General features: G+C 43.8%; 1 protein-coding gene across 5 annotated transcripts in view; it reads right to left on the bottom strand.

Annotated features, from left to right (window-relative positions):
• The window catches only part of ABR (ABR activator of RhoGEF and GTPase), a 427,958-nt gene that overhangs the window by 106,521 nt on the left and 306,438 nt on the right, over nt 1-14,999 (bottom strand). For all 5 annotated transcript variants that reach the window (XM_069761141.1, XM_069761142.1, XM_069761143.1 and 2 more), the window contains 2 exons: nt 5,970-6,022; nt 1,616-1,756 (listed from right to left, as the gene is read on the bottom strand). In XM_069761141.1, coding sequence (XP_069617242.1) covers nt 1,616-1,756; nt 5,970-6,022 — 194 coding nt within the window. The remainder of the gene's footprint in view (nt 1-1,615; nt 1,757-5,969; nt 6,023-14,999) is intronic.

Genomic DNA, 14,999 nt, shown 5'->3' on the forward strand with positions numbered 1-14,999 from the left:
GTAATTTTGTGTACTATTTGGTGCGCGTTTGTGTATGGGTCAGTGATCCACCCCATGCCAGACCTCTCACCTGATTAACACCAATATCTATTTCTAAATTTCTATCTGTTGGTTTTCTTTTGACATCCGAGGCATGCTTACCTCCATACATCTATTTATACGTGTTTCCCATATAGCAGAGTTACTAGGCATGATGATACTTAGCAGGATATGTTTGGGTGTCGCTTTCAAGTGTCCCTCCCCGATCGATAGATGGTGTAGTTTGGTTGTGCCAATTGCCTCCTCAGAGAGGAAGAGGACTGGAATTCTATAGCGCCACCTGTTGGAAGCAGCGATCCTACAAGTCACAATCGACCCTTTATAGAACCTTGGACTTCGGATAAATGCCAAATCACAATATAAATTTGCAGAAATGGTGTTTCGGGGTACTGCCCCTCGCCAGTGCAATATATGAGATCTGATTTGGCTAGGTGACAGGCTTGTTTGGTTGTGAAAGCTCTTGCACTTTTCCCAAGCAGCTGATAAAGATGCCTCTGACTGTACAACTTTATCAGCTGGTATGTCACCTGGCATGCTCTGGCAATAGTCACATTGGTCACCTGGCATGCTCTGGCAATAGTCACATTGGTCACCTGGCATGCTCTGGCAATAGTCACATTGGTCACCTGGCATGCTCTGGCCATAGTCACATTGGTCACCTGGCATGCTCTGGCCATAGTCTCATTGGTCACCTGGCATGCTCTGACCATGGTCTCATTGGTTACCTGGCATGCACTGGCCATAGTCTCATTGGTCACCTGGCATGCACTGGCCATAGTCTCAATGGTCACCTGGCATGCTTTGGCCATAATCTCATTGGTCACCTGGCATGCTCTGACCATGGTCTCATTGGTCACCTAGCATGCTCGGACCATGGTCTCATTGGTCACCTGGCATGCACTGGCCATAGTCACATTGGTCACCTGGCACGCTTTGGCCATAGTCTCATTGGTCACCTGGCATGCTCTGACCATGGTTTCATTGGTCACCTGGCATGCACTGGCCATAGTCACATTGGTCACCTGGCATACTTTGGCCATAGTCACATTGGTCACCTGGCATGCTCTGGCCATGGGCTCATTGGTCACCTGGCATGCTCTGGCCATATTATCATTGGTCACCTGGCATGCTCTGGCCATAGTCTCATTGGTCACCTGGCATGCTTTGGCCATAGTCACATTGGTCACCTGGCACGCTTTGGCCATGGGCTCATTGGTCACCTGGCATGCTTTGGCCATAGTCACATTGGTCACCTGGCACGCTTTGGCCATAGTCACATTGGTCACCTGGCATGCTCTGGCCATGGGCTCATTGGTCACCTAGCATGCTTTGGCCATAGTCACATTGGTCACCTGGCATGCTTTGGCCATAGTCACATTGGTCACCTGGCATGCTCTGGCCATGGGCTCATTGGTCACCTGGCATCCTTTGGCCATAGTCACATTGGTCACCTGGCATGCTCTGGCCTTGGGCTCATTGGTCACCTGGCATGCTTTGGCCATAGTCACATTGGTCACCTGGCACGCTTTGGCCATAGTCACATTGGTCACCTGGCATGCTTTGGCCATGGTCTCACCTCGCCTTTTGGTGTTGTCACTGCAGTTCTCCGTGGATCAATATCCTCATTTATACTAGACAGAAAATTTTGAGAGATGCGAAGTGCGTCTTGTAGCAGTGGATAATCAGGGTGGTCGACAGGTGTATGCTTCAAAAGATCCTGGAACACAGGAAAGGACAGAGAAATAAGTAACAACATATAGCAAAGCATCAAGTATGTGTTCACGTTCAGACTGCGGATCTGTCATCAGACAATATGGGGACATTTCTGCTCTCCTATTAGAGTAAAAAACATATGGTAGTTTGCCTATTAGAAGCAGTCAAAACACACTGGTCACAATTATAAATCCACTCTATTCATTAGAAGCGTTCGCACCTCCCTACACCTCTCAGTGATTGACAGGCAGCCAATTGTCAAATCACTAAGATTTCTTTGGGCCATTTTGGTTACTGGCAGGGAAACCAATACACATTATGTCCCTTCAAAGAAAAGCAAAGTCTGAATACAGACCCACTTTACAGAAGAGTCATCTACAAAAATGTAGCTAGGGTGAAAAGACTGAGCAGTACTTTGGGACAAACCACACCTGGTTAGTATATTTGCGTTTTTATTTAAGTTTCTGTAATTTTATATTATTAGAAGCTTTCCTGAACTCTGCATGGGTCTGCATGTATGTATGTATGATTGAATGAGTGAGTCTGTATTATGAGGTCCAACGTTCTGCATTTTTTTTTTGCATTTTTGACATTTGTCTGGCACGGTAGAATATAAACACTCAGATCCATAGAGTTCTTAGGTGTGCACAGATCTGCACCTCACTAGGCCATAAACATTTTATTAGTTATGTGAACACTAATAAATGTCTGACACATAACAGAACTGCTAATATGGGTCAGTGTGGAGCTGGCTGCACATGGGCGCTCACCCAGAACATATTACTCAGTCTAGGTGACATCACTGCTCCTGGAGGGCATTGTAAAGCTCACTAAATTGGGAAAGTTGCGCTCTACATGAGCTTTTTAATACCAAAGGGGTTATCCCAGGCATTGGTTTAGATATAGGATGTCTGTACACACCAGTATATATAGTATAACATCCAATACCCTAACAATGTTTCGGTGCTGAGAAATACTCGTTATTGTATCATTATCGTGCCCCCTAGTGTCGATTCTCCTGAGCCTACAATGTGTCCACCTTCTGTACTCTATTGTTAGACATGCACAGACATAAGCGATCTCTACTGGTGAGCGGGCAATGCCATGAATCTTGTCTTCACGGCTTTTCAGGCATCCTCAGCTTTCCTGAGAAGCAGAGAAGAGCTGGCACCAGCCCAACAGCTTGTCCTCCAAGTGTGTCCATTACTTTATCTGCAGAATGGGGTCAGGCTGAGACTTGTGGCCATAATATGGATGAGTAAATAAGGTTATGTGAGTAGGCCTCTAGACGAACAATCTGGAAGGTCTCGCACATCTTTTTCTGGTGTATGGAGACACAGCTAGGCAATCATGGAGGTGCATGGGGTCCTATTACCCAGCTCTATGCCAAATCACAAGCCGTAACATGGACGTATTCTCCTAATAGCATTGATTCCCAGTGCACTCCATGTACCACCATACAGCCCCCCGCACTCACTACTGACATGTCCATTGAGTGGGACCTTCAGCATTCAGCTAGAGGACAAAGCTCATCACAACGTCCTTTCTAGGACATTGCAGGCAACGCATTCATCCCCTAACACCGCACTATCCATCTCCCTTTGTAGTACGAGTACAGCTCTGCAGCCCACGCTCTCACATCATTGCCGTACTCCATGTGATTCATGATTCACGGCTTCAAATTTATATTCATCCCCTGACCTAAAACAAAGACTAAGTAAATCCGACAAATCCTGACAGAGGAAAAAGATGTGACTCTAGTACGATATTCAGTGGAGGGAATCTAAACTTGCTCCATTTCACTCCATATACATGACTATTTGATTAAAGGGATAATTTATTAGGAGCTTTCCTTCTAGGGCAGTGGTGGGGAACATATGGAAAGTGTGCCAGAGGGGGCACGAGCACCACCTCATCACTACCACTAATCTCCTCTGCATGCACGTCCCCGTCATCACTAGCGCCACCACTACTCTCCTCTGCACATGCACCAACCCATCAGGCCACGCGGCGAGCTGAGGAGGGCGAGGGTGGTGGCTTAAGTTATGAGGGGGATGGCACACTTCTAGAGGAGAGCAGCGGCGGTGGTAGTGCTGAGCAGATGGCGCGCATGCCCACAGGTAGGACTGTGATCTAAGAACAGCCTGGAGCAGCGGTGGAACAGGCAGAGGTGAATAGTTATTTGTTTTAATATGGGGCCCACTACAATGGAGCGTCATGTGGGGCCCATTACACTGTATTGAGCACTATGTGGGGCCCATCACATTGTATGGAGCGCCATGTGGGGCCCATTACACTGTATTGAGCACTATGTGGGGCCCATCACATTGTATGGAGCACTATGTGGGGCCCATTACCATGTATGGAGCACTATGTAGGGCCCATTACACTGTACGAAGCACTATGTGGGGCACATTACACTATATGAAGCACTATGTGGGGTCCATTGTATGGAGCACTATGTGGGGCCCATTACACTGTATGGAGGACATAATATGATTGGGTCACTATTGTTTGTTGGGATTGAAGGAGGGGGGTACAGTAGTCATCATACTTTGTATGTGGAGGGTACTGTGGAGGAATTCACTGCCCATACTGTACTTGGTGGGGGGGGGGGGGGAAGGCACATTTGTTTTCATCATAATTTATTATGTTTTATTTAAGGTGTTTTATCATGTGTCATTACATATTTAGATTAGGCCATTGGGCCATATGCTTCTTGCTGCTCTTACATAACATATTATATTCCAATATAATTCCAAAAATTAATTGTTTTATTTGATAAGGAAAAACTTCAATTGTAGACATTTTTTAACAAATAATGAAGGTTGGCCTGCGACTTTGTCCCAAGCTTTTAATTTTGGCCCTCTGTGTATTTACATTTGACATCCCTGGCTTAAAGGGTTATTACTCCTCATGATAAAATGTTACCGTTGCAAAGAGGTTGTAAAAACAAACATTGCAATTTTACTTTTAATTATAAATCCTCTCCATTCTCATTAACAGAACCCACTCCAATCGGTGGCTAGTACCGTTACACTATACGATTTACCTACGATCACGACCAGCGATACGACCTGGCCGTGATCGTAGGTAAATCGTAGTGTGGTCGCTGGGGAGCTGTCACACAGACAGCTCTCCAGCGACCAACGATGCCGAGGTCCCCGGGTAACCAGGGTAAACATCGGGTTACTAAGCGCAGGGCCGCGCTTAGTAACCCGATGTTTACCCTGGTTACCAGCGTAAAAAACAAAAACAGTACATACTTACATTTCCGTGTCTGTCCCTTGCCGTCTGCTTCCCGCACTGACTGACTGCCGGCCGTAAAGTGAAAGCACAGCACAGCGGTGACGTCACTGCTGTGCTCTGCTTTCACTTTACGGCCGGCAGTCAGTCAGTGCGGGAAGCAGACGGCAAGGGACCTGACGGACACCGGAATGAAAGTATGTACTGTTTGTTTGTTTGGTTTTTTTAGATTTACGATGGTAACCAGGATAAACATCGGGTTACTAAGCGCGGCCCTGCGCTTAGTAACCCGATGTTTACCCTGGTTACAAGCGAACGCATCGCTGGATCGGCGTCACACACACCGATCCAGTGATGACAGCTTGAGATCCAGCGACTAAAGAAAGTTCCAAACCATCTGCTACGACGTACGATTCTCAGCAGTGTCCCTGATCGCTGCTGCGTGTCAGACACAGCGATATCATATGGATATCGCTGGAACGTCACGAATCGTACCGTCGTAGCGACAAAAGTGCAGGCTTAGAGTGCAACGCTTGCAAGTGTGCAACTAAAGGGATAAAATGGATTAATATTTGCTTCTATACTGTACATACTGGATGGCTTTGAGGCTGGATTTATACATATTCAATGTATTCACTGGAAAGTGGTGGCTACAAAATTGTAAACACTGAGTCCAAATGATTTGGGGTAAATCCTAGGTATGGACCATGAGCTCCCGCTACGAGGGCTGGACAGGCATTATGATCCGAGGGAGATGCAGACGGAGCATCGCTGTGCATCACAGTGCCGCAAAGATGACAGCCGCAAACACATGTTTTGGTCACTGGGCAGAAAAGGGTTAACCATCGTCAAACGTGTTTTGCCTTATTGACAGATATACTTGGTTTGGTAACTCGCCTCTATGAAACTGAAGAAAATATTTTTAATGAAATCATGAGCTACTTTGGATTAGACAACACGTTATTACTCACATGCAGCACTAAGGTACTCCGCGTTACACGATCAATGGGCTTGTAGAGAAGAGCTGAAAGGAGGAAAAGGAAAGGGTATAAATCAAGAGAGATAAGTGGGAATTAAACAGTAGTAAAAGGAGTATACATTTTTATAGTAAGTTCTTATTTCAGACCCCAACCATATTGTCAACATTCATAACACTCTAGGCAATATGCTAGTGCATAGCCTAACAAGACCTATTCACAAAAAGATATACAGTCATAGGTAGACAAAAGTAGTTCATTTTATTTAGCAATAATAAAAAGTCACATCAAATTTTTAAAACAAACTCAAATTGAGTCCATAAAGAGAGGCGATATTATATAACAGGAGGAGACAAACCTAAATAGGTATCGTAAAGAGTGTTAGTTAGGTAAGAAGATTGTAACAGTGCATCTCCTCCTACAAGAATGGCACGAGGCCATTCACGTGCATCTCTACTTACAGCCAAAGCTAACGGACAATACTCTATATTCCTCCTTCTAGACGTGTCTTCTGCTTTCGATACAGTTGACCACTGCCTCCTACTACAGACCCTCTCCTCCCTTGGCATGAAAGACCATCGCCCTATCCTGGATCTCCTCATACCTCACCAACCACACATTCAGCGTCTCCCACTCCCACACCACCTCCTCATCCCACACGCTCTCTGTTGGGAGTTCCTCAAGGCTCTGTTCTAGGACTCTTACTCTTAATCTATACACTTGGCTTGGGACAACTCATAAAGTCCTATGGATTCCAATACCACCTGTATGCTGATGACACGCAGATCTACCTCTCTGGCCCAGATGTCACCGCTCTGCTGTCCAGAATCAAGGAGTGTATCAGCCATATCCTCCTCCTTCTCCTCTCACTTCTTCAAACACAATGAGGACAAATCTGAACTCATCATCTTTCCTCCATCTCACAGATCTTCCTTACCTGACCTATCTATCACAATTAATGACATCAGGCTTTCCCCCGTAACGGAAGTCCGCTGCCTCGGAGTAACCCTTGACTTTGCCCTTTCCTTCCAACCGCACATCCAAGCTCTTTCCACCTCCTGTCGCCTACAGCTCAAAAATATCTCCAGAATCCATCCTTTCATCAATCTACTAAAATGCTTATGCATGCCCTCATCAACTCCCGCCTCGACTACTGCAACATCCTTTTCTGTGGCCTTCATGCCAACACCCTTGCACCTCTCCAGTCCATACTTAACTCTGCTGCCCAACTAATTCATCTCTCTCCTCGCTATTCCCCTCTGCAAATCTCATCACTGGCTCCCATTCCCTCAGCATATCCAGTTCAGATTACTAATACTGACCTACAAAGCCATCCATAACCGGTCTCCTCCATATATCTCTGAACTAATCTCCTGATCTCTTCCCTCACGTAATCTTTGGTCCTCCCAAGGCCTCCTTCTCTCCTCCTCACCCAACTGCCTCCAAGACTTCTCCCGAATATCCTCCATCCTCTGGAATTCTGTGCCCCAACACGTCCGACTAGAAACCACATTTGGATCCTTCAGACAAAACCTGAAAACCTACCTCTGCAGGAAAGCCTGCACTGACCCCGCTGCCTCCTCACCACTACCAGAGCTACCGCCTCACCATCACCGGAGCTACCGCCTCACCATCACCGGAGCAGCTGCAATCCCCCAACCTACCTGTCTCCTTCCCCGCCAACCTGTAGAATGTAAGCCCGCAAGGGCAAGGTCCTTTCCCCTCTGTATTAGCCTGTTTACTGTAATTTGTTTGTAACCCCTTCTCATGTACAGCACCATGGAATCAATGGTGCTATATAAAAAAATAATAATAATAATCTTGGCGCTAGCCTTCGTCAGCGCGATCCAAGAACAAGGAGTATAATAGTCTGTCAGGTCATCAAGGAACTCAAGGTAAGGCTACTTTCACACTTCCGTCATTTGGGCTACGTCGCAATGCGTCGTTTTGGAGAAAAAACGCATCCTGAAAAGTTGCCCGCAGGATGCGTTTTTTTCTCCATAGACTTGCATTAGCGACGCATTGCGACATATGGCCGTCGTGCGACGGATGCGTCGTGTTTTGGTGGACCATCGGCACAAAAAAGTTCAATGTAACATTTTTTTTGTGCGATGTGTCCGCCATTTTCGACCGCACATGCGAGGCCGAAACTCCGCCCCTCCTCCCCGCTCATTACAATGAATTTTAGCACAACGTCCGTTGGTACGTCGGGCCGACGGAAGTGTGAAAGTAGCCTAACTGATAAAGTTAATGTTTTGGATCAGTCAAGTCAAAGTTCTGACCTTTATCCTGTAAAAAAAAATGCTGTGGATGGACCTTAAGCTAGTAGAAAACCTAACAATATAACAGTTTGAGCTGTTTTGTAGGGAGGAATGGGCTGAAATTCCTCCAAGCCGGTGTGCAGAACTAATCATCAATTACAGAAAACGTTTAGATACAGTTATTGCTGCACAAGGGTGTCACACCAGATACTGAAAACAAAGGTTCACATACTTTTGCCACTCACAGACATGTAATATTGAATAATATTTGTCACAAATGGAGCTATGAGTTATAAAAGGCTGGGGACATTGGATCACTGCGTGCATCTCCGCTGTGAACAGGCAATTGAAGCAGGTTATCTGATAGAGAGCAGACACGGAGTGTGCAAACAGAGTAATTAACAAGTAGCAAGACAGTTGTCAGAAGGGCAAATGCTGACCGAGTACAGCCCGATTACCAAGGCAAGGTCAAAATAGCTGCCCCTAAGGTAGACATTACGGCTCCATATCAGAGACCTTACATGGCAATGTAAATACAATATTTTCCATGCCATCTCTATGAAATCAGAGTTTGACAAGTGTTTTTGACATTATAACTCATGTGATTCTACAAGGAACTTTAATGACAAGACCATTGAACCTCATTATCTGTAATAATAGCACATCTTTACAAAAATGGAATAAGAAAAATGTAAGAAGTTCTCCAAGATTTTGATATTGATGAACTGTTTTCTTTGTACATCGGTCCACTTCAGAACCTGCAACAAGATCACTGGTATGCGTGCTGGGTGTCCGGCCTCATCGACCTGATACTGAAGACCTATTTGTAAGACTGACAACACACTAATAATTATATATATATATATATATATATATATATATTTACACACACATATACAAATAAGTAAAAGAAGCAGAAAAAATAGCAACCATCCCTTACTCCCCTCCCAAAAAATATGTATAAATGCATTTTGTTTTTTACATAAAAGCGTGTGTGAAGGCAGCCTTTTACAGGAGACACTTTCTTCCTTTCTTCTCTATACTTTCAGTACCATTTTTGCTTTGTCACCTGCCTGTTCTTCTCGTACACAAAGGTGAATCTGATTGCACAAGACTTGCACAATGGCACTCAGAGTTACATTTGTCATTGCAGGGAGCCATATTCCAAGTTTCCAGCGGCTTGTCTTATTATCTCTTTTGAGCCAGTTAAACCCATTATTCCAAGGAGCAGAAATAGAAGTAAAGCACAAAAAGCACTGGGTAGAAGAAAAGTCACTCATCACAGTCATGAATGCAATGGCTTCCCGCTCCTCACTTCTAAAAAGCAGTAGGCACTTGACTTTTTCAGAAAAAAAATACTGATCCAGCTCAGAAATTAAAGTACTAGCACTGTGTCAGTCTGGGGATTTAAGAAGACACAGTGAGGATACTTAGACCTCAACCACAAAATAAGGAAAATAAAAATCTACATTGTAAGAAATATGAACAGTCGACAAACTTGGATGTTCCAAAACCTAAAAAGTAAAAACCTAAAAAAAAAAAAATATATAGTATATAATTTTTTATTTCATCCATAATCAGAAGGATAGCAGTCCAACCAACTGTGATTTCCAGCACAGATTGGTCAGTATTCATTCACACAGTTAAAGGGGTTGTCCAGGGGCAATTTTTATTTATGATAATAGAAAAGATTTGTCATAAAAAAATTCTTTACCTTTAATTATTTCTTTGGTAGAGAATAGCATTGTGCCACATGGCTACAGAACAGATCTTTGGCCAGTGCAATAAACGGCCATGTCTGTGTGTAATGCAAATTATTACAAAGTTTCACTTCTTGTTACGGTACATGGAAATGGAAAGACGAAGAGATAATAATATAATAATAATTTTTATTTATATAGCGCCAACATATTCCGCAGCGCTTTACAAATTATAGAGGGGACTTGTACAGACAATAGACATTACAGCATAACAGAAATACAGTTCAAAACAGATACCAGGAGGAATGAGGGCCCTGCTCGCAAGCTTACAAACTATGAGGAAAAGGGGAGACACGAGAGGTGGATGAAACACAATCTTGGATAACCTCTGTCTCACCACTTTCTAAATTTATTTGTGGCCTCACTACAGACTTTTGTCTAAAGGTACCTTCACACATAACGATATTGTTAACGATATCGTTGCTATTTGTGACGTAGCAACGATATCGTTAATGAAATCGTTATGTGTGACAGCGACCAACGATCAGGCCCCTGCTGGGAGATCGTTGGTCGCTGAATAAAGTCCAGAACTTTATTTCGTCGCTGGACTCCCTGGAGACATCGCTGGATCGGCGTGTGTGACACCGATCCAGCGATGTCTTCACTGGTAACCAGGGTAAACATCGGGTAACTAAGCGCAGGGCCGCGCTTAGTAACCCGATGTTTACCCTGGTTACCATGCTAAAAGTAAAAAAAAACAAACACTAGATACTTACCTACCGCTGTCTGTCCTCCAGCGCTGTGCTCTGCACTCCTCCTGTACTGGCTGTGAGCCGGAAAGCAGAGCGGTGACGTCACCGCTCTGCTTTCCGGCTCACAGCCAGTACAGGAGGAGAGCAGAGAAGCAGAGCGCAGCGCTGGAGGACAGACAGCGGTAGGTAAGTATCTAGTGTTTGTTTTTTTTTACTTTTAGCATGGTAACCAGGGTAAACATCGGGTTACTAAGCGCGGCCCTGCGCTTAGTTACCCGATATTTACCCTGGTTACCGGCATCGTTGGTCGCTGGAGAGCGGTCTGTGTGACAGCTCTCCAGCGACCAAACAGCGACGCTGCAGCGATCCGGATCGTTGTCTGTATCGCTGCAGCGTCGCTTAATGTGAAGGGGCCTTAACTGGGCAAATCCCATCCACATGCTGCAGAGAAAACACGCAGCGTAAACTGACTTCATGTTTAGATTTAACGTCTCTTTAAAATGCTGTGGATTTTACACCTCTTTATGCTGTGGATTTTATATCTTTATGCTGTGGATTTTACACCTCTTTATGCTGTGGATTTTACACCTCTTTATGCTGTGGATTTTACACCTCTTTATGCTGTGGATTTTATGTCTCTTTATGCTGTGGATTTTATGTCTCTTTATGCTGTGGATTTTATGTCTCTTTATGCTGTGGATTTTATGTCTCTCTATGCTGTGGATTTTATGTCTCTCTATGCTGTGGATTTTATGTCTCTCTATGCTGTGGATTTTATGTCTCTCTATGCTGTGGATTTGACGTCTCTATGTTATGTTGTGGATTTGACGTCTCTTTATGCTGTGGATTTGAAGTCTCTTTATGTTGTGTATTTTACATCTCTTTATGCTGTGGATTTTACACCTCTTTATGCTGTGGATTTTATGTCTCTTTATGCTGTGGAATTTATGTCTCTCTATGCTGTGGATTTGACGTCTCTTTATGCCGTGGATTTGACGTCTCTTTATGCTGTGGATTTTACGTCTCTTTATGCTGTGGATTTTACGTCTCTTTATGCTGTGGATTTTACGTCTCTTTATGCTGTGGATTTTACGTCTCTTTATGCTGTGGATTTTACATTTCTATGCTGTGGATTTTACGCCTCTTCATGCTGTGGATTTTATGTCTCTATGCTGTGGATTTTACGCCTCTTTATGCTGTAGATTGACGTCTATTTATGCTGTGTATTTTACGTCTCTTTATGCTGTGTATTTTACGCCTCTTAAGGCCAACCTCACAATAGCGAGTTTTACGGACGTAGAAGAGTTGCTGAAAATACGGATTGCATACGGTACAATGATTCTCTATGGCCCAGCTCCTATCAGCCGTATTTTACTGATCCGTATTATACGGTCTTCTACGGCCGTAGAAAATCGCAGCATGCTGCGTTTGTCACCGTATTGCGCAAAAAATACGCCAATGAAAGTCTATGGGGGCCAGAAAAATATGGATTACACACGGACCAGCAGTGTGACTTGCGAGAAATACGCAGCGGTGTTAGAGAGAAAAGCAGGCAATTCAGCGCGGTGTACAGTAAAATCACACTGACAGCTTACAATAGAATATGTAGAATAAATGTGTACACATAGAATAGGTGTGTGTGTGTATATATATATATATATATATATATATACACATACATATATATGTCATTGAGACACATATATGTATATACAGTGGGGCAAAAAAGTATTTAGTCAGTCAGCAATAGTGCAAGTTCCACCACTTAAAAAGTTGAGAGGTGTCTGTAATTTACATCATAGGTAGACCTCAACTATGGGAGACAAACTGAGAAAAAAAAATCCAGAAAATCACATTGTCTGTTTTTTTAATATTTTATTTGCATATTATGGTGGAAAATAAGTATTTGGTCAGAAACAAAATTTCATCTCAATACTTTGTAATATATCCTTTGTTGGCAATGACAGAGGTTAAACGTTTTCTGTAAGTCTTCACAAGGTTGCCACACACTGTTGTTGGTATGTTGGCCCATTCCTCCATGCAGATCTCCTCTAGAGCAGTGATGTTTTTGGCTTTTCGCTTGGCAACACAGACTTTCAACTCCCTCCAAAGGTTTTCTATAGGGTTGAGATCTGGAGACTGGCTAGGCCACTCCAGGACCTTGAAATGCTTCTTACGAAGCCACTCCTTCGTTGCCCTGGCGGTGTGCTTTGGATCATTGTCATGTTGAAAGACCCAGCCACGTTTCATCTTCAATGCCCTTGCTGATGGAAGAAGGTTTGTACTCAAAATCTCACGATACATGGCCCCATTCATTTTTTCATGTACCCGGATCAGTCGTCCTGGCCCCTTTGCAGAGAAACAGCCCCAAAGCATGATGTTTCCACCACCATGCTTTACAGTAGGTATGGTGTTTGATGGATGCAACTCAGTATTCTTTTTCCTCCAAAATCGACAAGTTGTGATTCTACCAAAAACTTCCAGTTTGGTTTCATCAGACCATAGGACATTCTCCCAAAACTCCTCTGGATCATCCAAATGCTCTCTAGCAAACTTCAGACGGGCCTGGACATGTACTGGCTTAAGCAGTGGGACACGTCTGGCACTGCAGGATCTGAGTCCATGGTGGCGTAGTGTGTTACTTATGGTAGGCCTTGTTACATTGGTCCCAGCTCTCTGCAGTTCATTCACTAGGTCCCCCCGCGTGGTTCTGGGATTTTTGCTCACCGTTCTTGTGATCATTCTGACCCCACGGGGTGGGATTTTGCGTGGAGCCCCAGATCGAGGGAGATTATCAGTGGTCTTGTATGTCCTCCATTTTCTAATTATTGCTCCCACTGTTGATTTCTTCACTCCAAGCTGGTTGGCTATTGCAGATTCAGTCTTCCCAGCCTGGTGCAGGGCTACAATTTTGTTTCTGGTTTCCTTTGACAGCTCTTTGGTCTTCACCATAGTGGAGTTTGGAGTCAGACTGTTTGAGGGTGTGCACAGGTGTCTTTTTATACTGATAACAAGTTTAAACAGGTGCCATTACTATAGGTAATGAGTGGAGGAAAGAGGAGACTCTTAAAGAAGAAGTTACAGGTCTGTGAGAGCCAGAAATCTTGATTGTTTGTTTCTGACCAAATACTTATTTTCCACCATAATATGCAAAAAAAATGATAAAAAGAACAGACAATGTGATTTTCTGGATTTTTTTTTCTCAGTTTGTCTCCCATAGTTGAGGTCTACCTATGATGTAAATTACAGACGCCTCTCATCTTTTTAAGTGGTGGAACTTGCACTATTGCTGACTGACTAAATACTTTTTTGCCCCACTGTATATTATTACTTCATACAGCGCTAGATAGCTTTAAGGCCGGTAATTCAATTGCCGGCTTTTGCTATCTCCTTCCTAAACCCGACATATGATATGATACATGGTTTACATACAGTAAACCATCTCATATCCCAATTTTTTTGCATATTCCACACTACTAATGTTAGTAGTGTGTATGTGCAAAATTTGGGCGCTCTAGCTATTAAATTAAAGGGTTAAATGGCGGAAAAAATTGGCGCAATTTTCTCCGCCAGAGTAGTAAAGCCAGTGACTAAGGGCAGATATTAATAGCCTGGAGAGGGTCCACTTATATTCCCCCCCCCCTCCCCCCCGGCTAAAAATCTCTGCCCCCAGCCACCCCAGAAAAGGCACATCTGGAAGATGCGCCTATTCTGGCACTTGGCCACTCTCTTCCCATTCCCGTGTAGCGGTGGGATATGGGGTAATGAAGGGTTAATGTCACCTTGCTATTGTAAGGTGACATTAAGCCAGATTAATAATGGAGAGGCGTCAATTCTGACACCTATCCATTATTGATCCAATTGTATGAAAGGGTTAAAAAACACACACTCATTATTAAAAAGTATTTTAATGAAATAAACACACAGGTTGTTTTAATATTTTATTGCTCTCTCAATCCACCTGAAGACCCTCGCTCTGTAACAAATTAAAAATAATAAACCAACAATATACATACCTTCCGTTGATCTGTAACGTCCCACGATGTAAATCCATCTGAAGGGGTTAAAATATTTTACAGGCAGGAGCTCTGCTATAATGCAGCTGTGCTCCTGCCTGTAAAACCTTGGGGAATGAAGGTAATGTAGGTCAATGACCTATAGTTACCTTCAGTCGCGGTCATGCGCCCTCTGCTGGATGTCCTCATATGAAGTCAAGCGTGGAAACTTTCCGGGAAAAACCCTTTAATTTAATAGCTAGAGCGCCCAAATTTTGCACATACACACTACTAACATTAGTAGTGTGGAATATGC

The sequence above is a fragment of the Ranitomeya imitator genome, chromosome 3 (assembly GCF_032444005.1).
Source record: "Ranitomeya imitator isolate aRanImi1 chromosome 3, aRanImi1.pri, whole genome shotgun sequence".
In the NCBI taxonomy this organism is placed as follows: Eukaryota; Metazoa; Chordata; class Amphibia; order Anura; family Dendrobatidae; genus Ranitomeya; species Ranitomeya imitator.